Source organism: Ziziphus jujuba, chromosome 9, assembly GCF_031755915.1.
Source record: "Ziziphus jujuba cultivar Dongzao chromosome 9, ASM3175591v1".
NCBI classification, from domain to species: domain Eukaryota; kingdom Viridiplantae; phylum Streptophyta; class Magnoliopsida; order Rosales; family Rhamnaceae; genus Ziziphus; species Ziziphus jujuba.
This window is the reverse complement of record NC_083387.1, coordinates 27,765,739-27,792,459: the sequence shown is the minus strand read 5'-3', so window position 1 is coordinate 27,792,459 and position 26,721 is coordinate 27,765,739. Positions and strand designations below refer to the sequence as shown.

General features: G+C 35.1%; 1 protein-coding gene across 1 annotated transcript; it reads right to left on the bottom strand.

The window, feature by feature from the left end:
• Window positions 1-1,930: 1,930 nt before the first annotated feature.
• Window positions 1,931-24,968, bottom strand: LOC112489706 (receptor-like protein 43). The gene is made up of 6 exons (XM_060811266.1): window positions 24,596-24,968; window positions 6,157-6,438; window positions 5,613-5,711; window positions 5,419-5,562; window positions 3,374-4,569; window positions 1,931-2,236 (listed from the first exon to the last, which is right to left on the bottom strand). The coding sequence occupies exons 1-6, from the start codon at window positions 24,966-24,968 to the stop codon at window positions 1,931-1,933; spliced, it is 2,400 nt and encodes a 799-aa protein (XP_060667249.1).
• Between the last annotated feature and the right edge of the window lie 1,753 nt (window positions 24,969-26,721).

Here is a 26,721-nt window from a genome sequence, read left to right as displayed (position 1 = left end):
CTGCCTACTACTATGTATATACAGATTATATAAGGCATGAAATTGGCGGAGGAGGGGAAAGATAGATGCTGTTTAGTTAGATGACCTGCAAATATTGAATTATGAAAGTGACAGAGGAGGAGGAGGGGGGGGGGGGGTGGGGGAGAGGAGAGAGAGAGAGAGAGAGAGTGAGCCATGGTGATTATGGTTTTGGCATGTTATGGAACACTTGGTGGAAATAGCTTCCTTATTTGGTTGAAAATTTTGTAATCCATGAATTTCGAGGACATAAAAAATTAATAAATTAGAAAAAAAATGTTGATTGAATACATTAATATTTTACCATCCCATGTCATCAAAACATTGTATTGTGGTTTAATTTATTTTTCTTAAACTGAATGTCAATACATGACTTAACCCATCATTCTGTTTCTCTGCTTCCTCTGTTTCCTCTGCTTCTTCTGTATAAACTATTAATGTGATACCTACAACAAATGTCCTCAAAGCAATTTACGAAAATCTCTTCTCCTTTTTTTTTTTTTTTCCCTTCATGCATTATGATTCTTTTGAACATACTCATCTGTTCTATTACCATATATTGAAGTTAATTAGGTATCCTACCAAATTAAAATAGTTTTTTTTTCTTGGTCATCAATTTTAATTTTCTTAATTACTAGACCAATCAACATACAGTCAACGAAAAGATGTTTAATTCATTCACTCTCTTACCAATACAAAACAAACGAAATGATCCTACTTACAACTGTTTATTGCATTGAACATGTGGAAAGAAAACCATTAAATGTACACATACAAACTATGACAAAACTAAACCATAAACATAGAAACAAAAATACAACTTCAAAAAAAAAAAAAGGAATAGAAATAGCTACTAACACAATAGAGATTCTGTAGGTGAAAAAACCCAATTATTTTCATTCTTGTGGCGTAGCTTCCACATCATGATGTGATCATTTACCTAAAACTTCAACCTCTAACTGCCCCCCTCCTCCTCCTAACTGATATCCTTTTCATCTGCCACAGGTGCAAAATCTCCATAAACCAAAATTGGTTTTTCACAAACACAGTATTCCTAGTAGCAATTCCAACTGCTAGCCCACTAACATATCCTGGCATAAATGTTATCCAATTAAATTCAAAATGAAACCCCTGAGTCTTTAGAAGCTGGTGATGATGATTTTGGGCCTCAGAATCCCCACACCTTGTTGCTAATGTATAATCATATAACCCGAAGTTTCCATGATATGAACTTGTTTTGAATGTAGCAAACTGGTTCCCCTGTAGTATATGTCCTCTTAGATTGTTCCCCTGTGGTATATAAAATTAGGCAACACATATTTTCTGTTTTTATAGTTTATTAAATGTAGTTTTTGAATTGGCCTTATTAGGAAATTTGTGGGCTCAGCCCTTGTTGCACTTTGGTCTTAGTTGTATTGCATATTGTTTATTTAGGGACCAACATAATTTATGGGAACAATCTTCTCATAATCTTTGCTAGCTTTAACCAATGACTTGTTCCTCAAGGCAACGTGACCAAGTGATGTGTTAATAGGGTTTGAATATATAAGAGAGGAAATGATCAAAGAAAATAAAAGAAAAAAAGAATTGATTGGATATAAAATAGGGTATAATCTATATATCCAGGGGGAAAGAGCCAAAGTATCCCTTAAGCTAGTGTGCAATAGAATTGTAGAAAACACTAATAAATGAAGTTAAGAAACAGAAAACAAAAAAATTGGGGATAGAAAAACAGAAAACAAATTAAACAAAGTAAAAACAACCAATACTAAGAGTAATTAATATATAACTAAAACAAGAAAAATAGCTGCCAATACAATCCAAATTCAGCAAGAGAAGACAATTGATTATTTTTATCCTTGTAGCCTAGCTTCCACATCATGGTGTGATCAATTCTTTAACACTTCAACCTCTAAACCCTCACGTCCTCCTCCTTATAAATATCCTTTTCCCTTCCCACAGGTGCAAAATCTCCATAAACCAAAATTGCTTCTTCAAGTACAACATTATTCCCAGCAACAATTCCAACTACCAGCCCACTAAAACATCCTGGCAAAAATGTCACCCAAACAAATGCAAAATGAAACCATGATTCTTGAGAAGCTGGTGGTGGTGATTTTAAGGCCACATAACTCCCACATTTTGCTGCTACTGGATAACCACGTAACCCCAAGTTCCCATCATATGAACTTGTTTCAAATGTAGCAAACTGGTTCCCCTATGGTACTGGTCATGTAAGATTGTTATGAGAAACATTGAAGAAAGATAGAAACATGAGCTCCTTCAGTTGGGGAGGGATCTATCCATGAAGCCTGTTATGCTCTACAAGTTGGATGGTATGCAGCCACTAAGAATGTTGTTGGACAGGTTAACAACTTGAATCCCTCGTAGACTCCCTATACTTCCTTGAATCTCTCCTTGGAACCTGCTCCTAAAGCACAGCAGTAATAATAAAAAGAAAAAAGGGAAGGAAGGTATAGCTTGTAACATAATGAGGAAGACTTGAATTCTCAATGACTTCAAATAATGGCAGTTTGGGGAATGTTGAGTCTTGGTTCATTTCTCAAATAACAATCAATTAGTTTTTTTTCCCCCATTTTCTTTTTTATCATTAACAACCATTTAGTCTAATGGTAGACCATCAAAAAGGGGAAAAGAAAAAAAAAAAGTCTCTCATAATAGAGCACTTGATGGGAATAGAAACTCATAAAACTGTAAGTGCATTTGAAAAAGTGGCATAGTAGGGAAGATGAAAACATAGATGGGAAACCAGAGCCCGAAGTTAGGACTGTCAATGACTTAGTCATGATCAACATTTCTTGAGATATTTTCTTTGCTATTTGTGACATCCATTATCAACCTTTTGTATTTATTACTTTTTAACACATATTTCAATCCAATTACTGAATTTACATTGAAATGTAATGGATTAAAAGAAGTTGGCTCGACCCATCATATTTTCTTTCTCTGATTATTTTGATCTTCCTTGTTTTCTTATTTTTATTAAGGGAAAAAGATTTTTTTTCTTTTTTTAAAGAAAAAACAAGTTTGAGGATTATAAGTGTAGTTATTTGACTTGAAATGTTATATTTTTAATTTAATATATGTATGCCAATACAAAACATTAGAAGGTGCATAAAAGACACTAAAAACCATCAAATGAAGATTACAAACTTGTACTACCAGAAAAAAAAAGCTTACTACCCACTTTTGCGACAAAAAAAACCATCAAATGAAGATTACAAACTTGTTCTACGAAAGAAAAAGCTTATTACACTTTAGCTACAATCACACCAGTTATATATTAAACATAAATATATGCTCCTATTCATAAGAGTTACCTCTGTAGTCTCACCCAAAAAACTTTGGAAATCAAATCCGGCCTCCTTGAGGTGACCACATGTCCAGCCACCATTCCAATTAGTAGTCCACATCCATATCCCACCACTACAGCTTTCCATCCAAAACTAAATATGGAATCTGATTTCTCATTATTGTTGACACCATCAGAAGCTGGCAAGTGAGGGCTTTCACATTTTCTAGACAATGGAAGACCACACAATCTCATGTTACCCTCCAAAGAAGAATCTTGAAATGTAGAAACCTGTCCACCTTGTGGTATTTGACCCACAAGTTGATTGTGAGACAAGTTTAAATATGCCAAAAAAGTGAGGGCTGTCAATTGCTGAGGGATTTTACCAAAGAGCTTATTATTAGACAGGTACAATGATTCAAGCTCTTTTAGATTTCCTAAAGATGATGGGATGAGTCCACCAAAACTGTTGCTTGACAAATTCAGCATAACTAGAGATCTGAGACGCCATAACGTACTTGGAATTTCTCCATCTAATTTATTGTTAAAGAGATCAATTGATATGAAGTCTGTTAGAGTCTTGACCAACTCCATTTCTTGTCCCTTACATATTTTCTTCACCGAATCATTATAGGTCCCTTTTTCATTGTATAATGCATCTAACTCAAATCCCATTTTGGAAACTTTAGAACTCATGGAAGTCCAATTTCTAAAATATTCCAAAGGTAAGTTTCCGATAAAACCATTATGAGAAAGATCAAAGGTTTTCAATGTCATAAAGCCAAAAAAATCACGAGGACACCATATTGCGCCACGAAATTTATTGGAGCTTAATACTAGAACTGGAAGCCTCTGCAAATCTTGCAACCAAAACGGGAATGTATCACTTAGTTGATTGTGTCCGAGATTTAAAATGTCTAAGTTTTTGCATTTGACAAACGACTTTGGAATATTTCCATATAGTTGGTTGTGACTCAAGTCCAATGTCATTAATGTGCTTCTATCTCTGTAGATTTGAGGAATATTCCCAAGGAAGCTGTTTCTTTGAAGATTGAGCACCCTAAGAGAACCATCCAAGTTTTCCAAACATTGAGGAATAGTACCATCCAGATGGTTATTTGATGCATCAAGTACTTCAAGATCCCTTAATTTGCAGAACAAGGGATCAATTCTTCCAGTCAAGCTGTTATTTGATATGAACAAAAACCTGGTAGACATTGGATAACAACAAGCGGCCCCTGCAACATGTTTGAACTGAGATCAAGATGAGACAATCTTTTCCAATGATGAATCAATGGAACTTTTTCCCAACCGGTAATGAAGTTGTGAGAGAGACTCAACAGACCCAAGTTCATGCTTAAGAACCACTTAGGTATTAGGCCGCCAATTCTATTGTTCGAGAGATCTAAAATGGCCAAGTCATTTTGTGCTTTTAGGAAAAAAGGAAATTCAGTTATGTTACACGAGGACAAAAATAAACGATCAAAAATGGGAAGAGCAGAAATATTCAAACGTATAGTTGTTGTTAGAGATAGGCTATTATATGAAAGATCAAGAGTTTTAAGCATGCATGAGAAGATTTTGAAATCAACTCTGCCACTTAAATTGTTTGAACTAAGGTACAGTCCTCTCAGTAGAATAAATTTGCTGATGGAACTTGGAATATTTCCATTCAATCTATTTCCACGTAAAGACAGAGTTTCCAAAAAGGATGAGTTAGAGAGGACCTCAAGGCCTATAAACTGATTTTCATCCAGATGTAGCTCTCGAAAAGAAGGCAACGTAAGTAAAGAGAAAGGGATGGCTCCATTCAATGAGTTGCTTGACAAATCTAGGATATGAAGGAAGGTCATGTTACCAAAAGTATGGGATGGGATTGAACCTGTCAAACTGTTGTTACGGAAATAGATATCTTCCATATGGGAGTGATATTTGGAGGCTTCCATGGAAAAAGTTATCTGAAAGATCCAAACAATATAGTTGTGTAAAATTTGCAAGTGAAGATGGAACATGACTACGACAATTATTTTGATAAAGATATAAATATTCCAGCTGTGGGAGATTTCCAAGTGATGAAGGAAATTCACCAGTAAATTCATTTCCTCCGAGGTGAAGTTCCTGGATTTTTGCAAGGTTGCCAAGTGTAGATGGAAGCTGACCACTAAAAAAATTGCCTGACAGGGAAAGATATGAGAGTTGAGAAAGGTTTCCAATGGAATAAGGAACAGGCCCTGAAACATACAAGATGACAGAACCAATTCATCCAAGGATTTGAGGTTACCGATTGAATTTGGTATTTTCCTTGCAAATTTTGCATTGCGAAGTGTCAACGACGTGAGGTTGCTGTCAGAATGAAATTCCAGAAGAGAACCAGTGATATCTTCATTATCATACAGATCAATGACTTGTATATGTTAGGCAATTGGAATATTCTTTTTATAAACTCACCAATTAAACCGCATCCATCAAGAGAAAGATGAGTGAGGGAAGATAACTTTGCCAAGGATTCGGGTACTTGTGAAGAAAGATTCAAACCACTAAGATGAAGTTCTCCTAAACTAGTCAAGTTTTGGGAAAGCATTCTAAGCAGCTCTGGCTCTTGTTTGGTTGGATATGTGTCAAAAGGAAAATCCTTGCCAGAATAGTAAGAAAGATTAACCGAAATCAAATTTGTTAGCCTTGAGATTTCAGACGTTATATGACCAGAAAACATAAGGTAAGAGAGATAAAAATGGGTTAACCTGGAAAGCTGGCCAAACTCAGAGGGAATTGAACATGAACTGAAGTTGTTGTTTACAAGGTTGAGCTTTTGAAGATGAAGCAACCTGAAAGGCTGCTGTTCGAACGCAGAGGACCATGAAGGCTGTAGTTAGTCAAGGCCAACAACATAACCTGTTTCCATGTTGCATGAGACCCCATCCCATAAACAACAATCACTGCCTGCCTTCCAATCTCTAAGATCGTAAATGGGGCTGAATTCTCTTTTGAGTTGCAGTAAAATGGAGGATTGGTGAGGGAGGCAAGGAATTGGAAGAGGGTGAAACAAAGACGAAGGATGCTGACGAGATGAAGAGGAGATAATGGTGTAAGAGGAATTGATACGCTGTCTTCATTTTTACCACAATAATTTTGAAAATGAGAGATATATGTATCTGGTAGGTTGGAATATATGAGGGTTATAAGGCTTTATATAGCTAAATTTTTAGTGTAACTTTCAAATAGTACCCGTTACTTTACACTTTATGTTTTATATGTATATATATATATATATTATGATCAACTATATATTTTTGAAAATTAAAAGTCCTCTTCTCTGTTTTGTTCCCTTTTTTTTTTTTTTTTTTTAATCTTTTTGGTCAACATATGGAACCCAAAAAAAGAAAAAAAAAAATTCAGTGGATATGAATCCCAACCATACATGTGTTTAATCAGCAATTACTGTGGTAGGAAAAAAAAAAAAAAAAAAAAAAGACCTGGTATAAGGAGAACCTGGTATCACATATCATTTTCATTTGAACACTTAAAAACTATTTTGTCCAGTCCAAATTCTCCAATTGTATCGTGTTTGATCATAGCTTGTTCTATATATCGCACATAATAATTATATGTGAAACGAAGAAAAAAAAAAAACGAAGTTTGGTAGGAGGAATCTCCTATATTAAATTATAGTGAAAGTTGCTTTAAGAAATAAAAAAATGAAAGTCCCTTTAAAATATAAAATAAAATGAAGTGAAATATAATACGAGAGTTCATGCAATTCAAAATAGACAAAAGCAACTGAAAAGTCTTAAAAAAGGAGTCTTTCCGCGTTGAAGTGATTGAAAAAAATTATACAAGAAAAGACGAGATCTATGTAACATGCATGGCAACAGAGGGGAAATGACCTATTCAACTATTGCACCTTGTGCACAAAGAAATAGGGAAAAAAAAAAAAAAAAAAAAAACAGAAGGACAAGATAAGGTGAAAGTTACAGGAGGGTCCATGAAATGGAAAATTCACAAAGTAAATGAAAGACTTGGAAAGAAGTCTTAAAGAGGAGAAATAACCTACCTAACCATACACTTCGTAATCGACCCAAAAAAAATAATAACAAAAAAAATGTAAGACCTTATCCCTACGTTTACCAGCACCCACTTTTTTTATTTATTTATTTTTTTATTATTATTTTTTTTTTTTTTGTGTTTTTCGAATGCACAAAGAAAAAAAAAAAAAAGGTTCGTGCAATTGTAAAATCTAACAGCAGTAAGTCTCAATATTAAAGTAACTTTTTTAACAACTTTATTACATAGTCCTTAATTAAACAATAGAGTCACAAATTAACATCTTAAAAAAAAAAAAAAGTGGTAAAAATAGGATTTGAATAAGAGAGGAAATGATCAAAGAAATTAAATAAAAAATATAAAAAAGCAGTGTTGATTGAATACAAAAAAGGTTGTAATCTACTATATATCCAAGGGGTAAGAACAAAAGTATCCCTCAAGATAGTGTGCGACAGAACCGCAGAAAATTAGTTTTCACATGTGAACGTTTCACACATATGGCCCAAAAAAATAATAATAATAAAATCCATTTTAATTTAACTTCGTTAATTAATATATATTACAACTGGTTTTTATAATTAGTCAAACTGCAGAATCGTAAATTTCCATGAGCCTATATTTTGAAGCTTTATCAAATATTTTACGATTACATATAAGATAAAAGTATTTAATCAGATTACAGTAAAAAAAGAATGAATATGTTAATTATCTCCATGAATATGTTAATTATCTCCTTACCTCCTCTATATCATCAGGCTAATGATGAACTAGCAATTAACTAAGACCACCATCAACCAAAAAAAAAAATGGAGGAGGAAAAGGTTCTTGGCTATCTTATCTGCAAATTGGGGCTTCTCTTTAATGTTGAAAGGCATGGCATTGACGCTATGTGTATATATATATATATATATATCTCACAGTAATATTAACTGCTGCAGTGAAGCTTGAAAAATAAATGAAACAGAAAAAGAGAGAGAGAACGTGAGAATTGGATGTAGGAAAGGAATTATTTACCTCCAAATTGGGTAAAAATTAATGGTGGTTCTGTGTAGGGACATTCATATTAGTATGGGTTTTGTCGGATAGTATATGAATATCGTTTTCTTAGCTTGTTATGGAACACTTGTGGGAATTGGTTAATTGATTGTTAAGATTTTAAACTTAAAAAAAAAAAAAAAAAAAAAAATTTGCCAAGTTGGAGCCTCTTCATAACATAAATTTCCTTCCTAATTTGGCAGAAAATCTTGTAAGTTATGAATTTGGAACACGAGGAAAATAAATAATTAAAGAAACTGAACAGTGAATACAATTCTTTTTTAATAAAAACATTTGATATAATCAGAGCACAGAACATTGTATTATAGTTTAATTTGTTTTCTTTAAGAAGAAAATATATATATTTTTTGTTTTAAATCGAATCCATACAGTACTAAATTTCAGAACATAGTGGAAAAACAGAACTTGACTTGATCCATCACTCTGGTTCCTCTGCTTCCATTTCTTCTCTATTTTCTTAATTACATTGATTACTATATAAACTACAAAAGTGATTCAACAAAATAGCCTCAACCCCATTTTCAAATTCAATTTTTTAAACTAACTAACTTTTTGGTTACTATGTAAACTACATAATAATCTTCAATCAATTTTGTTTTTCTCTGTTGTTAAATATTAATTGCCCTTGCTTGAATTTAAAATATAATTATTCAGTTCTTAATGGAATTTTTTTCAAATTAGAAGTTACCATATTGACAATTGTAACACACTCGAGGGAAAGCATATTATTCGCTTGTTGTTCAATATTTTTATATTAAATCTCAAGAAATATGTTATTATGTCATAAAACTGTTTTTATTTTTCCAAACTTACAAATGCCGTTTGTCCAGTAAACTACAGTATAATGTATATCTAAAGATCAGACACAAAATAACAAACACATAGAAGGGCAAATACTTTTGTTTCTATGCGGTTCTTTATCTCAAAATGTAACGGATAAATGGGACTTTACGACTTTAACTGTAACACCCCGTCCCAAACCATGTCGGAACTTTTGCACGTTGACCGAGGTTGACTATTGACCGTTGATCGAAGGGGATCAAAAGTTGACTTTTTGACCCAATTGGAATTCTAGGTTGACTAAGGTACCATTACGAAGTACACGTTGGCACGAGTTCGTAGACTAGTAGCACGTTCAAAACGGAGCTACGGTTTGGAAGTTATAAGCAAAACAAGTTGAGGTCCAAACTGTCCAAGGGGTGCCGGAGTTGACTTTTTATTCATGCAAAGTTGAGCGTTGACTCATGTATGGTTGTGAAGTGCTCGTTGATATGAGTCCGTAGATTAGCGGCACGTCCGATTTGGACATGTGGTTTGGAAGTTATGAACCTGTAGAGTTTTTCAAACACCGTATTATTTTAATATTATTTTTGAACGTGTAACAATGTGCCACGTGTGACTTAATGAAGGTGACCATGTGTGTTTCATGTTGAGAAGCCACATGTCAACCATGTGTAATATCATATTATTTTATTATTATTTTAAATAATAATATTATTATTAGTATTATTTAATTAATTTTAGTTTATTTCTTTTTATTTTCCTTTTCCTTTTTCTTTTTCTTTTTCTTTTTCTTTTATTTTCCCCACGTGGTAAAACACCTTCTCTTCTCTTTTCCTTTTCTTCCCTTCTTCTTCCCCGAGCCCGTCAAAAACCCAGCAAGAATTTTCCCTCTCTCTCTCTCTCCTTTGACTCTCTCCCCCGCTCTCTTTGACCGGCCTTTTGGCCGGATTTCAGTCGCCGGAAAGCCACACGTTCCAGCCACCGATGAAGCCCAGCTTGCCACGACCTCAGCCTTCAATTTTTCCGGCCAATCGCCCCCGGACGCGCCCAGATCGGGCCGGTGAAGTCGACGGCGGCCGGTTAAGTTTTTCCGGCGATTCTCGCCGTTTCCGACCAACCTAGCCCGACCCATACCTCTATTCCACCATTTTCGACCCCTCTGAGTCCATTTCCGGGGTTAGATTGCCCAAAATCCCCACCGTTTGAGAGATCCTTCAAGTTTAAATCCGGCCACCTCCGGGTGGAATTGGGGTCGATGGAGACCGGATTTGTAATCCTCGTCGCTCAAGCTTCAATTCGGTATATTATTCGACTATTTTGGATAACGTTTGTGTTTGACCCCCCGGGTACCGGGTATTATTTACCCGAATAAAATATTAATTTATTAATTTATTTAACTGTGTGTGAATTGTGTTCTAGGAGCATCGGTGAGTCGTGGAATTGATCCCATGGTGGATCATGGTTTAATTGCGTGCTCCAGGTGAGTGACCCACCTTTAATAAATATTTTGGGGTAATTAATTATAATTAATTGCTGTTAAATTGGTATCTGAAATTATGCTCATGTGGTGGAATTTAAATATAGTCGGGAAAAAATATTATTTTATATATATTTACCCGTTGGTGCTAAATGGAATTTTTGGGTTATTAAGAAATCCCCGATTTTTATTATTGTGGTTTAATTTATTTATTGTGCATGAGCAAAGTATATTTCAGTAATAATCGTACGTGGTTTTAAGTGTTATTTTTCGGGCATAATTGGGTTAAATATTTTATAAAAATATTTGTTTAAGATGGTGGTTCAATTTTATAAATTATGCCCGTGGTATATTATTTGTTGAACCGCGTGTTGCGAGGAAAATTATGGTTTATTTGTTATCGATGTTTTCGTACCGGTTTGTTAAATAAAAATATGTGGGATGGTAAGTGTTAAAATTTAATATATTTCCCACGGTAATTTTGGAAAACGGTACGGTTGGTTTAATAATTATTTTAGACGCACTCATATAGTATTGGTGTTCTGGTGTATGGACACGTGGTTTAGCGCGCAAGTATTATTTCTCCCGTAGTTGCCATTGGACCGTGGGCAGGCAAGTCTTATATAGTACACACAGCCGCCCCCCTCCTTGGCCGGGATGATGGTTTCAGCAGCGGTACTGTCGGGACGCCGAAGTGCCGTTTGCAAGTTTCTCTCTTTAATCTCCCTGCCAGTCGGTGCTCAGGACGCTGGGTATCGGAGGGCATCACTGGTATATGGTGTGGTGCGTCAAGTAAAAATTTTTCGGATAGAAATTTCAAACCCCAAAGAGTACAAAATTATTTATTATAATTTATTGCAGTTTACTTATATTTGGGGTATTTATTTATTTATTTGTTGTTTATTAAATTATTTGGTCCCTTGGTTTTCGGGAAGTACGAATATCGGGTTTTGTGAAAATGTTTTAAAAGGGGAATAGTGAGGGTTTTGAGAGAAATTGTTATCTCAATTGTTTATTTATTTAATTACTGGTATAAATTAAATCCCTCTATTTGGTATATTATTAATATTAAAGGTGTTCAGTAGATAGGGTCACTCACTGAGATGATTAGCATCTCATGTTTTTAAATTCCATTCCCCTAGGTCCAGGTTGGAGACGTTGATTGTCCGGGGCAAGCCCAACGTCTCAGTTCGTTGCCGAAAGTTCAAGAAGTATTTCTTCCCTTTTTCCTCTCCATCCTGTATTACTTCTTATCTGTCATTGTATAAATTCCACATTTATCTGTATAATGCTCTGTATACTGTATTGGACATGTAGTTATCATTTATGCACTGGGTTGCTGCTGTTATTAATTGAAGAGCTGTAAATTTGTGGAAACAAATTGTAGTAATGTGGGAGGAATAAGGGGATGAATTTTTGAAGTGTGTTTTCAGTGCAGGTAATTTTTGGTAAGTCCTACCCTTAGGGGAGGTGCTGCCGGATTTTCTGTTGGAAGGTTCGGTGGTATTTTCCTGGAATCAGGGCTTGTCTAGGGTTCCGGGTAGGAATTCTGGACGGGTCCTGACATTAACCATCATTTCGTTTCTCTGCTTCCTCTTCTTCTCTGTTTCCTTGTAAATTAAATCATGTATAAACTTGTAAATGTGATTAAAAAACATGGCTTCAAAGTAATTTACAAAATTCAATTTTTAGAATGATTTTTACTTACTTTTACATCTTGTGTTATAGCTGATTTTCGAACATCCTTCATCTGGTCCAATACCATATTGGAATTGGACCCAGTTAGGTCCTTTACCAAATTATTAGAACGTAGATGGAGATTTAGAGTGCAAACTCTGGAGTAGCAATCAATTAACCTTGCAAACAACCAACAAAATAAATAAATCGATGTCTCAAGGGACTAGTTTGTACTCGTCTTGCATCATAGAGCACTTGAGTTATTTGAAACAGAGTAATTGGGAAGAGTTGTGCTTTGAATATAGTTTAAGGGAAGGGGAAAAAAAAAAAACCAACAACAACAACAAGAAAAACACAAGATTTGAAAATTAAAGTTTAGTAATGTATGCATAAATAATTTTATTTTAAAATAAAAAATTTTGTATTTAATATTATATCAAAAAAGGAAAACATAACATAACATTATTTCAAGTAATTAGGAGCAGCAACAAAGACCCATGCCAGCAATATTATGGAATTTTAGTAGATTGTGTATCTTTTCATGAGAGGCCAATACAAAACATTAAAAGGTGCAAGAAAAGACATTGAAAACCATCAACTGAAGATTATAACTTCAACTACAAAAGAAAAAGAAAGCTTATTACTCACTTTTGCGACAAATAAACCATAAAAGAACATTACAACTTGTTTTGCAGAAGAAAAAGCTTGTAACACACTTTAGCTACAATCACACCAGTTATATATCAAACATAAGTATGTGCTCCAATTCATATGAGTTACCTCTGTAGTCTCACCTTAAAAACTTTGGAAATCGAACCTGGCCTTCTTGAGGTGATGACATGGTCAGCCACCATTCCAATTAGCAGTCGACAGCAATATCAAACTGCTACTACTTTCCATCCAAAACCAAATATGGAATCTGATTTCTCATAGGTGTAATCATCATTAGAAGCTGGCAAGGGAGTTTCACATTTTCTAGACAATGGAATACCACACAATCCCAAGTTACCCTCAAAAGACGTATCTTGAGTTGAAACTTGTCCACCTTGTGGTATTTGGCCCACAAGTTGATTGTGAGACAAGTTTAAAAAGTGTGGGCTGTCAATTGCTGAGGGATTTTACCAAAGAGCTTATTATTAGATAGGTCCAATGATTCGAGCTATTTTAGATTTCCTATAGATGATGGGATGAATCCACTAAAATTGTTGCTTGACAAATTGAGCACAACTAGAGACCAAAGACACCATAGTGTACTTGGTATTTTGCCATCAAATTTATTGTTGAAAAGATCAATTAACATGAAGATGGTTAAAATAATATTGGCCAACTCCATTTCTATTCCCTTATTTATTATGCTCACCGAATCAGCATAATGGAATTTTTCGGTGTAAGGTAATTCCTGAGATTCATTTTGGTGTAAGTCAAGAACTTGTAGTCAAGTTTTGAAAAGCTCGGGATGGGATTGGACCTGTCAAACGATTGTTATACAATCTGATATATTCCAAAAGATATGGGAGTGCTATTGGGAGGCTTCCATGGAAATAATTATTTGAAAGATCCAAAGAGGTTGGTTGTGTCAGATTTCCAAGTGAAGATGGTATTTGACCACTAAAATTATTGTTAAAAAGATATAATTGTACCAGTTGAGGGAGGTTAAGCGAAGAAGGAAATTCACCGCTAAATTCATTGTCTTCCAAGTTAAGTAGTGTGATTTTTGCAAGGTTAAGTGGAGATGGAAGTTGGCCATTGAAATAATTGCTTAAGAGGGAAAGATATGAGAGTTGAGAAAGGTGCCAAAGTGAAGCAGGAACTGGCCCTGAAAACCTACATTCAAAAAGACCCAAAACCTTCAAGGACTTAAGGTTGCCAATTGAATTTGGCATTTTCCCTTCAAATTCTGTATCGTAAAGTTTCAACAACATAAGGTTGCTGCCAGAATGAAATTTGGGAAGAGAACCAGTGAGATCATCATTATAAGACAGATTAACGACTTGTATGTTGGGCAACTAGAATATCTTTTTTCAAAATTCACCATGTAAATTGTAGAAAACAAAAGAGAGATGGGTAAGGGAAGATAAGTTTGCCGAGGATTCTGATACTTTTGAAAAGATATTTGTACCGCTTAGATGGAGTTGCCTTAAACTTGTCATGTTTTGAGCAAGCCTTCTCAGCAGCTCAGGATCTTGGTCGTTTGGATACAGAGAAGACAACCAGTCAAAATAGCCAGAAAGATCAAGTGAAATCAAATTTGTTAGCTTTGAGATTATTTGAGATGGTATAGACCAAAAAAACAGAGTAAAAGAGGTTGAGATGGGTCAACCTTGAAAGTTGGCCAAACTCAGCAGGAATTAAGCTTGAATTGAAGTCATTGTAAGCAAGGTTGAGCTTCTTAAGATGAAGCAGCCTGAAAAAGGCTACTGTTAGAAGGCAAAGGGCCATCAAGCCTGCCCTTGCTGAGGTCAAGGCTTACAACATGACCTGTTTCCATATTGCAAGAGGCCCCGTCCCACAAACAGCAATCACTATCTTCGTTCCAATCACAGATCTTTGAATCAGGGTCTTGGATGATTGTTGAGGGAGGCAAGAGGAATTCGAAGAGTGTGAAACAAAGATGAAGCTTGCTGATGAGATGAAAATGAGGTAATGGTATAAGAGGAGTTGATAAGCTATCTTAATTTTTGTTGCAATAATTTTGAAATAAATGGAATCAGATATATGTTCTTTGGTAGCTTGGTTGGATGTAACACCCCATTCCAAAGTACACTGAAATTTCTTTCACGTTGACCGAAGTTGATCGGGTTTGATCGCTGTTGACCGAAAAGGGTCAAGTTTTAACTTTTTGTTTCGGGTGTAATTTTGTGTTGACCAAGGCACCGTTACGAAGTACGTGTCATCCCGAGTTCTAAACTAGTAGCATGTGGAAATCAGAGCTACGGCTTGGAAGTTATGAGCAAAACAAGTTGAGGTCCGAACTGTCCAAGGGGTGCCCGAGTTGACTTTTTGTTCATGCAAAATTAAGCTTTGACTCATGCATGGCTGTGAAGTACTCATTTGTAACACCCTATCCCGAAGTACATCGGAAATTTCTAAAATTTGACTAAGGTTGACCGGGTTTGACCGTCGTTGACCGAGAAGGGGTTAAATGTTGACTTTTTGCTCCTGATGGAATTTCACATTGACCGAGGTACCGTTAAAAATTACACGTTGTCACGAGTCCATAGACTAGTAGCACATTGAAAACGGAGCTACGGTTTGAAAGTTATGAGCCAAACAAATTGAGGTCCAAACTGTCCAAGGGATACCGAAGTTGACTTTTTGTTCATGCAAAGTTAAGCTTTGACTCATGCATGGTTGTGAAGTGCTCGTCGATACGAGTACGTAGACTAGTGGCACGTCCAATTTGGACGTGTGGTTTGAAAATTGTGGACCTGTAGAGTTTTTCAAATACACTATTATTTTAATATTATTTTTAAATATGTGAACAGTATGCCACGTGTGACTTAATAAAGGGTGCCATGTGTCACAATGGTGAGATACCACATGTCAACCATGATTAAATACCATATTATTTTATTATTATTCTATACAATAATATTATTTTAATATTATTTAATTATTTCTTTTATTTTCTTTTTATTTCTTTTTCTTTTTTTCTTTTTTCTTTTTTTTTTTCCTTCCCCCACGTGGGAAAAACACCCCCAGCCCCCCCCCCCCCCCCCGGAATTCTTTCTTCTTCTTCTTCCTTCTTCTTCTTTCTTTTCCTTTCCTTTTTCCTCCTCTTGGGTCCTTGTCGTTTCCCAAATTCTGGCCACCGGATGGCTACACGCGCCAGACAGGGAAGGAGCCCATTCCCCGGTGATGCCACCCTCTAAATTTCCCGGCCAAACGCAGCCGGACGCACCCAGACCGGGCCGGTGAAATCGGATGCAGTGGGTTGAGTTTTTCGGCGATTCTCGCCATTTCCGGCCAACCCAATCCGATCTTCCACCCCTTCCCCCCTATTTTGGATCTTTTGAGTTCAAATATGGTCATCAATTATTTAAATTCGAAGTGGTTCGCGAGTTATGAGGAGATAAAGTTCGACCGATACTTCTCGGGCAAATTCCGACCACCACCGGCGGAATTGGGATCAATGGAGGCCAGTAACGCGATCCTTGTTCCATAAGCTTCGTTTCGGATTACATGTGAGTCATAGAATTGATCCTATGGAGGATCTTGGTTGGATTGCATGCTCGAGGTGAGTGACCCACCTTCAAAATTATTTTCGGGTGTAAAATTATATTTATTTTGTGATAATTAAATGTTTGGATCTAATATTTATGTGTTAAATATTTAGCAAAGGTATATTTGAAATTTTGATGGCACAATTTGAATCAATTGAAATTTATATGTGCATTAAATCATATATGATTTTTGACAAATTATGGAATTTTAGATTTTATGAAAATTTTATATTTAAAGGAATTGTGATTTTAATATTAATCAATTTATTGTGGAATTTATTTGTGAGTTTATTTTGATTAATAAAAATGCATTTATATGGATTTATGAATTTTGGAAATTTTATGGGATTTTAATGAAATTATGCCTATCTTGAATTTTAAGGATTTAAGGATATTATTTTAAAAATTATGCTTACGCATTTGAATATTGTGGATTGGAAAATTTATGCATTTGAAAGTTGATGGATTTGAAATTGATGGAATTTATGCGGTGAATTTATGACGATGATTTATAAAGAAATTGTGGAAAATTTACAGGTTTAATTGGATGGAATAAACCTGGTAGTATTTATGAGATTTTGAGATTGAAAATAAATATATTGATTTTATGATTTTTAGATGCACCATACACGTACTGGTGTTCTTTATACATGGATATGATTAGCGCGCATGTGGATGTGATGAGTGCGCAGGTAGGTGTGAGTAGCGCACAGGTGATTATGGGGTTGTCCTATGGTTGCCATCGGATGAGGGTAAGCTGCCCCTCCATGGCTGGGACACCTGTTAGCAGCAGTACAATAGGACGCCATGACATCGTATGCCGGTTTCTCTCTTTAACCTCCTGTCTGGCGGTACCTTGGGACGCTAGGTACAGTTGGCGCCACTGGTATATAGTGCGTGCATCAAGTGGTTTTCAGAACATGATTTTCAAAATAAATATTTTGAAATTATATTTAAATTAGAATGTATTTAATGTTATTTTTATTATTTATTTCAATTGGAGATTTTAATACAAATTTTATGGGATTTTATTATGTTTTTAATTACCTATTTATATTAATGTTTTAAACATGCATTTTATCTTGATTTTACTATTTATATTGATTTGATGATTTTAAAGAGATCTTACTATGTTCTTCCCATTTATTTTGAATAGAGGTTTTAATTTGATTTAATTTTTCCTTTGCTTAATTGTTCAATAAATTGATTTATTTTAATTACTTAATTATTCTATGAATTGGTTTAATGCGAGCTTTATTAATATTTCAGTATTAATTGTTATGACATGCATTAATTATTTAATAATTGCTATAAGTCAATTTATTTTAATTTATTGCATTATAAATTTGGATTATTAAAATTTTTATTAAATTAATTATTCCTTGATTTTTGGGGCATAAAAGATTGGGTTTGCGAAAAGGTTTTAAAAGGGGAACCTTTCCAATGGAGTGAATGGTGAGGGTTTTGAGAGAAAATATTATTTTCAATTAATTATTATTTATTTACTTATTTATTCTTAATTAATCAAATGCGCTATAATTATCGTTACTATTATAATGGTACAATAGATAGGGTAACTCACTGAGATGATTAGCATCTCATATTTCTAAATTCCGTTCCCCTAGGTACAAGGATTGGGAGACGTTGATCGTCCGGGGCAAGCCCGACGTCTCAGTTCATTGCCGAAAATCCAAGAAGCATTTCCTTCTTTTTTCCTCTCCATCTTGTATTGGTTTATCTGACATTGTATTAATTTCATATTTATTTATATAATGCTCTGTATACTGTATTGGATACATTTTATTAAATACTGCATTAATTCCCTGTTATTATTTTGGAGTGCTGCAAATTTGTGGAATTAAATTGTAGTAATGTGGGAGGAATAAGGTGGTGTATATAGAAGTGTGTTTTCAGTGTAGCAAAAATTTTGGTAAGTCCAACCCTTAGGGGAGGTTCTGCCAAATTTTCCCTTGAAGGATCCGGTAAGGTTTCCTTGGGATCAGGGTTTGTCTAGGGTTCCAGTGAGGAATTTTGGATAGGTTCTGACACATTGATATGAGTTCATAGACTAGCGGCATGCCTAATTTGGACATTTCGTTGAAAAGTTATGCACCTGCAAAGTTTTTCTAACACTATAATTTTTATATTATTTTATGCTTGTGTAAAATGTGTGCACAGTACGTGCCACGTGTCAAAATCTCAGCCACTCTTGTGAGTGCACAGTGGCACCCATGATATGGTTTCTTATTGGCCAGATCGCATGTGAAGGAGGAGGGGAGAGATAGAAAGAGAGGAGGAGAGAGTGGGAGAGACCACCACCACTAGCCACGGTTGATTTTCCATTGTCTGGCCACCATTTCTGTACACATGCCACCCCACCACTTACGCCTCCTCATTTTCGGCCAGCCCACCAACTCCCACTACCAATCGACCGCCGACGAGCCTGGATCGAGGCTTTTTCCGGTGGCAGCGCCGATCGCTTCAAACCTAGATTTCTCCCTATCCCGACATTTGTTTGCCTCACTGCTGGTCCCATCCGTTCACCCGTCCTCCGATCTAAATTTTTTCCAAAAATCACGGCTAGTGGCCGCCGGATGCACTATAACACCCCGTCCTGAAATACATCAGAAATTTTCACGTTGATCAAGGGTTGACCAAGTAGGTCAAAATGTTGACTTTTCTATTCAAAGGGAATTTTGCATTGACCAAGGTACCATTGCATAGTATGCATCAACCTGAGTCCGTAGACTAGTAGCACGTTGAAAACGGAGTTGCGGTTTGAAAGTTATGAGTGAAACAAAATACTATCTAGATTGGTCAACGAGCTCAGAGTTGACTTTTTATTTACATGGATTTCGATGTTGGCCCATAGATTATATGAAAGTGCTCGTCAATACAAGTCTGTGGACTGGTAGCACGCTTAAATCGAACCTACGGTTGGAAAGTTATGGGTCTGTAAAGTTGTGATTGTGTTTTCCAAGACTAGTTTTACTGGGTAGCAAAATACTTGAAGGAGTCCTTAAAGTTGCACCATGTGTCACCATTTGAAAGTTGCCATGTATCATAGTTAAAGAGAACCACGTGGCACGATGAAAAACTGCCACATGTCGTATTAATTAAATATTATATTATATTATTTTGTTATTATTTATATTATTATATTATTATTTTACTTATTTATTTATTTTTCTATTCTTTTCTTTTTCTTTTCTTCTCCCCATGTGGGGAAAACACACCCACGGGCCTTCTTCCTTCTTCTTCCTTTCCTTCCCTTCTTCCTCCTTTCTTCTCTCCCTCGGGTCCATTAACTTTCATCATGTCTAGCCACCCATTGCTCAGACGCGCTGGCCATTGGCACAGCTCAGTCGCTAACGAGCTTGGTTGCCAAATTTTGTGGCCGGTGGGCTGGCGATGCATCCAGATCGGGCGGTGGAAGAGGAGGCAGATGTCTCTCTCTGGGGCCGAATCCGCCGTGTTCCAACGCACCTAAGCTGCACCGACCACACCACCTGATAGCCCATCATGTGAGCTTCATCGAAGTGTGCTCTGATCCCCGGGGAAGCCGTTGATGCGTCGGGAAATAGCCATGGAAGCTGGCAGCAGCACACCATCTGGTCACTGGATTCCTGTCGTTTTGGACTGTGTTCTCAGCCCCTTCCCCTTAATTTGGATCCTCTGAAGCTAATGGTGACCTTCGTTTGCTCCAATTCGAGCTCCTTCATGGCATACAAAGGGGGGGCAAGTTGGCAGCGGCTTCCAACGAAATTTCTGGCCACCGCCGATAGTTTCAAGCCAATCGAAGGTTAGAACTGTATTCTCCGTATCTTTAGCTTCGCATTGATATCTTGTTTGTAAATTATGAATGTGTATTTGAGAGGTTGTTATTTTTTATTAAATTATAAATTAAATGTGAAAAATGGATATTTAAATTAAATTGTATATTATATATATATATATATGTGTGTGTTTTTCTGTATGGGAATATTGGTAAATACATGCATTATATATATATATATACATGTGCGGTAATGTATATAAATACATGGTGATATGTGAATATGTGTTGTGATGTGTGAATGGGTGTATATATATATATACGTATATATATGTATAAATATGTATTGTCGAAGCCTTTGTTTATGCATATCAAAATGTATGTATATATATGTATCTGGACATTGTGCTTGTTAAATTGTTTGTTAAAAGTTTTACCGTGTATATATATTTAAATGTGTGAAAATATATATATATATATATATATATGAATATATACATAGATATCTATGAATGACTTATAATAAACTGTATTGCTATATCTTTAATGTATTTCTGTATCTTTACTTATATGTGAAATTGTATGTGGCATTGATTATAATTTTGGTATAAATTGAATTGAAGGTTTGAGAAAAGATAATTATATTAAATTATTGTGATCAATAATATCCGTATATTTAATTATTTATTATTTATTATTATTGTTTATGTATTTGGTAAAAGCATATGAATTCGATTATATTTTATCTAAATTTAATATTTTATAATATTACAAAATTTATAGGTTTTTTTTTAAGATGCACCCATACACGTACCGGTGTTCTATACTGTATATGTGATTATGATAAGCTTGCAAGTTGTAATGTCTCCCGTGAGTTGCTATGGACTTGAGGGCAGGTAAGTTTGATATAGTGGCCACAGGCCGCCCCCTTCCATGACCGGAATGACGGTTATAAGCAACAACGCTGTCGGGACGCCGAAGCGACCGTATGCAAGTTTCTCTCTTTAACCTCTCGTCAGTCGGTGCTCGGGATGCTGGGTACCTTCGGACACCACTAGTATATAGTATGGTGCATCAAATATCTTTTAGATGTACGTATATATATTTCTATGCTATATTATTTGACATTATATTGTATATACCGTACCATACGGAGGTGGCAAACCAATGTGGTCCATGTATAGCTAGCCTTATAGCTATGTTGCCTACGAGTCCAGGGGATCGGACAGCCAATATGGGCAACCACCATGGTCTGTATTGGTAGCAGAGTGTCAGTGACAGCTGGAATCGTCGATCACGTAGCATGTTAGGGGGTATCGTATGTACTTCCGTTACGAGCGTACATATTTCATTATATGCTATGGATTTTAAGATATTATTTTATGTATTTATGTTATGTTATCTATTTGTGATTTAATTTCTTACTAATATTCTTAATTGATGTTATTATTTTCTTATTACTATTAATTGTATTTAACTATTTATTTAATCATTATTGTAACTGTTATCGAGATTGTTGTTATTATTTATTATGATTATTTATAATTGTCGATCCCTTTATTTATTATTATTATTATTATTATCATATGGTACCTTCGGACAAGTATCACAGCCTACGGGCAAGAAAAATAGCCATCGGGCAAGTATAATAGTCCTCAGGCAAGTGGCAGCTTTTGGACAGGTGAGATAGCCCTTGAGCAGGTGTAGTTATGTGATAATCCTTGGATAGGCGATCGCCTTCAGATGAGTATGATAGCCTTCGGGCATATATGGTAATATGGTAGCCCTCAGGCAAGTTACAGTAATACTATCATCATTAAAATGATTGTTATTGTTTATTATTGTTAATGTGATGTTCTTTTCCCCTTTCTTTCTATATTACGCATTGGTATGTTGGTAAAACGATATTTAAAGTGCATTTAGAAATGTATCATTAAGTGGGTGGTGTAGGCGGACGTGAATATTTAAAAGGTATATTTTGGTTATTTAGTAAATTATTTCTATTGTATATATGTGTGTGTGTGTTTCATATGATTTGTTATCGAAGTGTTGTCATTTGTGAAATTTAATTGTAGTAATGTGGGAGGGATAAGGTGGTACAATATAGGAGTGTGTTTTTGTGCAAATAAATTTTTGGGCATGCTTTAACCTTAGGGGAGATGCTGTCAGATTTTCCTCAGGACGGTCCGGTAGGGTTTTCCTTGGGATCAGGGCTTATCTAGGATTCTAGGGAAGGATCCTAGATGGGTCTTGACATGCATCGTCGGTAGTGACGGTTTTCAGTGACCATAGCGTCTCGTTAGGAAATCTTCTTCCAGTCACACCACCTATCTTCTTCCACTAATTCCAACCCCTTGAACTCAAATCCGGTGTCCTTTTTCCCCAATTCTTAATAGATTGTGAGAATCGAGGGCCTAAAACCTGAGAGGTTTTCGGTGAGATTCCAGCCACCACAAATCCGATCTCCGGAAAGTAAGATCAGGTCCGTAATCCTCGCTTCATAAGCTTTGATTTGGTATATCATTCATAAATTTTGGTTTTCGTTTGTGTCCACTCTCCCGGGTATCTATTGTGAGCTACCCGATTAAAATATTATATTTAATCGATTTTGTGTAATGTTGATATTTTAGGTGCATGTGTGGGTAGCAGAGTTGATCCTATAGAGGATCTCGATTGATACACGTGCTTGAGATGAGTGACCCACCTTTAAAACTATTTTTGGGTGATTAGTTACATTTATTTTGTGTTAATTTAATATTTAGAAAATATGTTCATGCGGTGGAATTTATATATAGTTTTAGTTAATTTGCATTCTTAATTTTGGTGATTTATATATATATATACACACACACATATTGATGCTAAATTAAGGTTTGGATTATTAAAGAAATTCTTGATTTATATTATTGTTATTTAATTGAATTTATTATGCTTAATCAAGGTGTTTCATTAAATTAATTGTACTTGAATTTTAATATTATTTTTGACATAGTGGTTTTAATGATTTCAAAAAAAATATTTGTTCAAGTTGGTGCTTCTAAAATATATGTATTTATGTGCTTAAATTATTAATTGATTGATTTTATAGTATTGGAAAATTTTATAATTGTATTGATGGATTTATGATGAGGATTTAAGAGAATGTGGGTTTGAAAAATGGTATAATTCCCACGGTGAATTTTGGAAAACTTGGTATTTTAATAATAAATTTAGTAATTGATTTTAGACGCACTTATACAGTACTGGTGTTCAGTACTGTATATGTGGATGAGCACGCAAGTTGTAATGTCTTCCGTGAGTTGCCATCGCACCAAGGGCAGGCAAGTTTGATATTAGCCATAGTCGCCCCCCTCCATGGCCGGGATGACGGTTTAAGCAGTGGCGCTGTCAGGATGCCGAAATGACCATATGTAAGTTTCTCTCTTTAATCTCCCACCAAATGGTGCTCGGGACACTGGGTATCGTAGGACATCACTGGTATTGTAACACCCCATCCGGAAGTACATCGAAAATTTCTCAAGTTGATCAAAGTTGACCGGGTTTGACCATCATTGACCGAGAAGGGTCAAACTTTGACTTTTTGACTCTGCAAGAATTGTAGGTTGACCGAGGCACCATTGCGAAGTATGCATCAACCCGAGTTCTTAGACTAGTAGCACAACAAAAACGAAGTTACGGTTTGAAAGTTATGGGCAAAACAAGTTGAGCTCCGAATTGTCCAAGGGTGTCCGAGTTGACTTTTTATTTTTGTAAAATTAAGTTCTGACTTATGGATGATTGTGAAGTACCTGTCGATACGAGTTCATATACTAGCGGCAAACCTAATTTGGACATTTCGTTGAAAAGTTATGGACCTACAAATTTTTTCGAATACTGTAATATTTTAATATTATTTTTGAATATGTGAACAGTATGTGCACCACGTGTCAAAATCTGGCCAACTCGTGAGTGCACAGTGACACCCACAAGAGGCATTTTGATTGGGCAAATGGTTGTGTGGAGTGTGTGAGGAGTGAGGTGGAGGAGAGATAAAGAGGAGGGAGAAAGAGATGAAAGAGAGTCACCAACTGGCCATCGCCGTTTCTTCCATTCTGCCCACCATTTCCTTACACGCGCCACCCCACCACCTCTGCCTTCTCATTTCTGGCTAGCCGACCAAATTCCACGGCCAGCCTACAGGCGACGCGCTTAGATCGAGGTTTTTTCCGACGGCGGGTCCGATTGCTTCAAACCCAGATTTCTTCCTATCCCAGAATCCATTTGCCTCACTACCTGTCCCATCCATTCACTGTCTCCTGGTCTACCTTTCCTCCAAAAATCAGGGCCAATGGCCATCGAACGCACCGCTGGCATTGATGGTTTCCGATGACCACAGTGGCTGGTCGGAAAACTTAATTCCGGTGAGTTTTCAATCACACCGCCCACCTTTTCCCACAAATCCAAACCCCCTAAACCCAAATCCGAGGTTTGCTTCCTCCAATTCACTGCGGTTTGTGAGATCCAAGGACCTAAAGATCGAAACATTCCCAGCGAGATTCCGACCACCTCAGGTTTGATCTCTGGAAGGTAAGGATCAATCCTTAATCCTCGTGTTTTAAGCTTCATTTTGATATATTATTTGCAAATTTTGGTTAAGGTTTGTGTTAAATCCTCCGGGTAACCGTGTATAATTTATCTGATTAAAATATTAATTTAATGGGTTTTTGTATTGTCAATGTTCTAGGAATACATGTGAATTGTAGAATCAATCCTATGGAGGATCTTGGTTGAATTGCATGCTCGAGGTGAGTGACCCACTTTCAAAATTATTTTGGGTTGATAAATTGTGTAATATTTTGTGTTGATTATATATTTGAAAATTATATTTCATGTATTAAATATTTAGTAAATTTATATTTGGAATTTTGATGCCAAAATTGAAAGAATTATAATTATTTGTGCATTAAGAAATATTTTGATTTCAAGAATTTTATGGATATGGGATTTTTTTAATAATTGTTAAATTTTATTGTTGGAATATTGTGTATTTAGAAATGCTTTCATGTGAATTTTAATATATATGTTGTTGCCAAAAATGTATTTGGGATTTTAAAGGAATTATGGTTTAAGGTTTTTAATTAATTATTGCTGAGTGATGTTGATTTTGTGATGCATAATAAATGCATTTACATGATTTTAAGAATATATGAATTTCATGTGGTTTTAATATTATTTTTGGCATGATTTGATTTTAAAGATTTCAAGAAAAATATTGGTTTAAGTTATGGTGCTTTCAAAATATATATTTATGCACTTAAAATATTATCTGGTTGATTTTATGATATGGGAAAAATTATATATTATCGATGGATTTATGCTGGTGATATTAATGAAAAATGTGGGAATGTGAATTTGAAAAGTGGTATAATTCCCATAGTGAATTTTGGAAAACTTGGTATTTTAATAATAAATTTAGTTATTTGTTTTAGATGTACTCATACAGTATTGGTGTTCTATACTGTATATGTGGATGAGTGCGCAGGTTGTAATGCCTCCCGTGAGTTGCCATCGGACCAAGAGTAGGCAAGTTTGATATTGGTCATAGCCTCCCTCCTCCATGGCCGGGATGACGATTTAAGCAGCAGGGCTGTCAGGACACCGAAGCGACCGTATGCAAGTTTCTTTCTTTAATCTCCCGCCAGACGGTGCGCGGGACGCTGGATATCGTATCACTGGTATATAGTATGGTACGTTAAGTTATTTTCTCGATATGAATTTCAAACCAAAATACTTTAAAATTGTATTTAAAATTAAACGTATTTAATTTTGTTTTATTGTTTATTTCAAACTAATATTTTCTAAAATGTATTTATTCATGTTTTTATCAATTATTTTAAATTGGTGTTTTAGAATTTTGTTTTACCATGTTGATATTATTTATTTAAATTTTGAGATTTTAACATGAATTTTATTGTATTCTTTTATCTATTTTAAATTGAGGTTTAAAATCTATTAAAATGTTTCTTTGATTATTTTATTGATTTAAATAATAAATTTAATGATTTAAATAATAAATTTAATAATTTATATGTTGAGTTTATTTTTGTTTTATGCCAAATTTCTTTAATACAAGTTTATTTATAATTTTATTTTATTTCAACTTATAATATCTTATTCTAAATTTAATATTTGGTTTTTAAAGTGTTTCCAATGTAAACTTTTGAGTTCTAAATTAATATTTGTATTTTATGTGCATTCTAAATTATTTCATTCCATTTAATTTAATATTTCCTTGATTATTTTTAATGTAAATTTATTATGATTTTGCTTATTTTATTTATGACATTTTATGTAAAATTTAATAATTGTTATTAAAAAT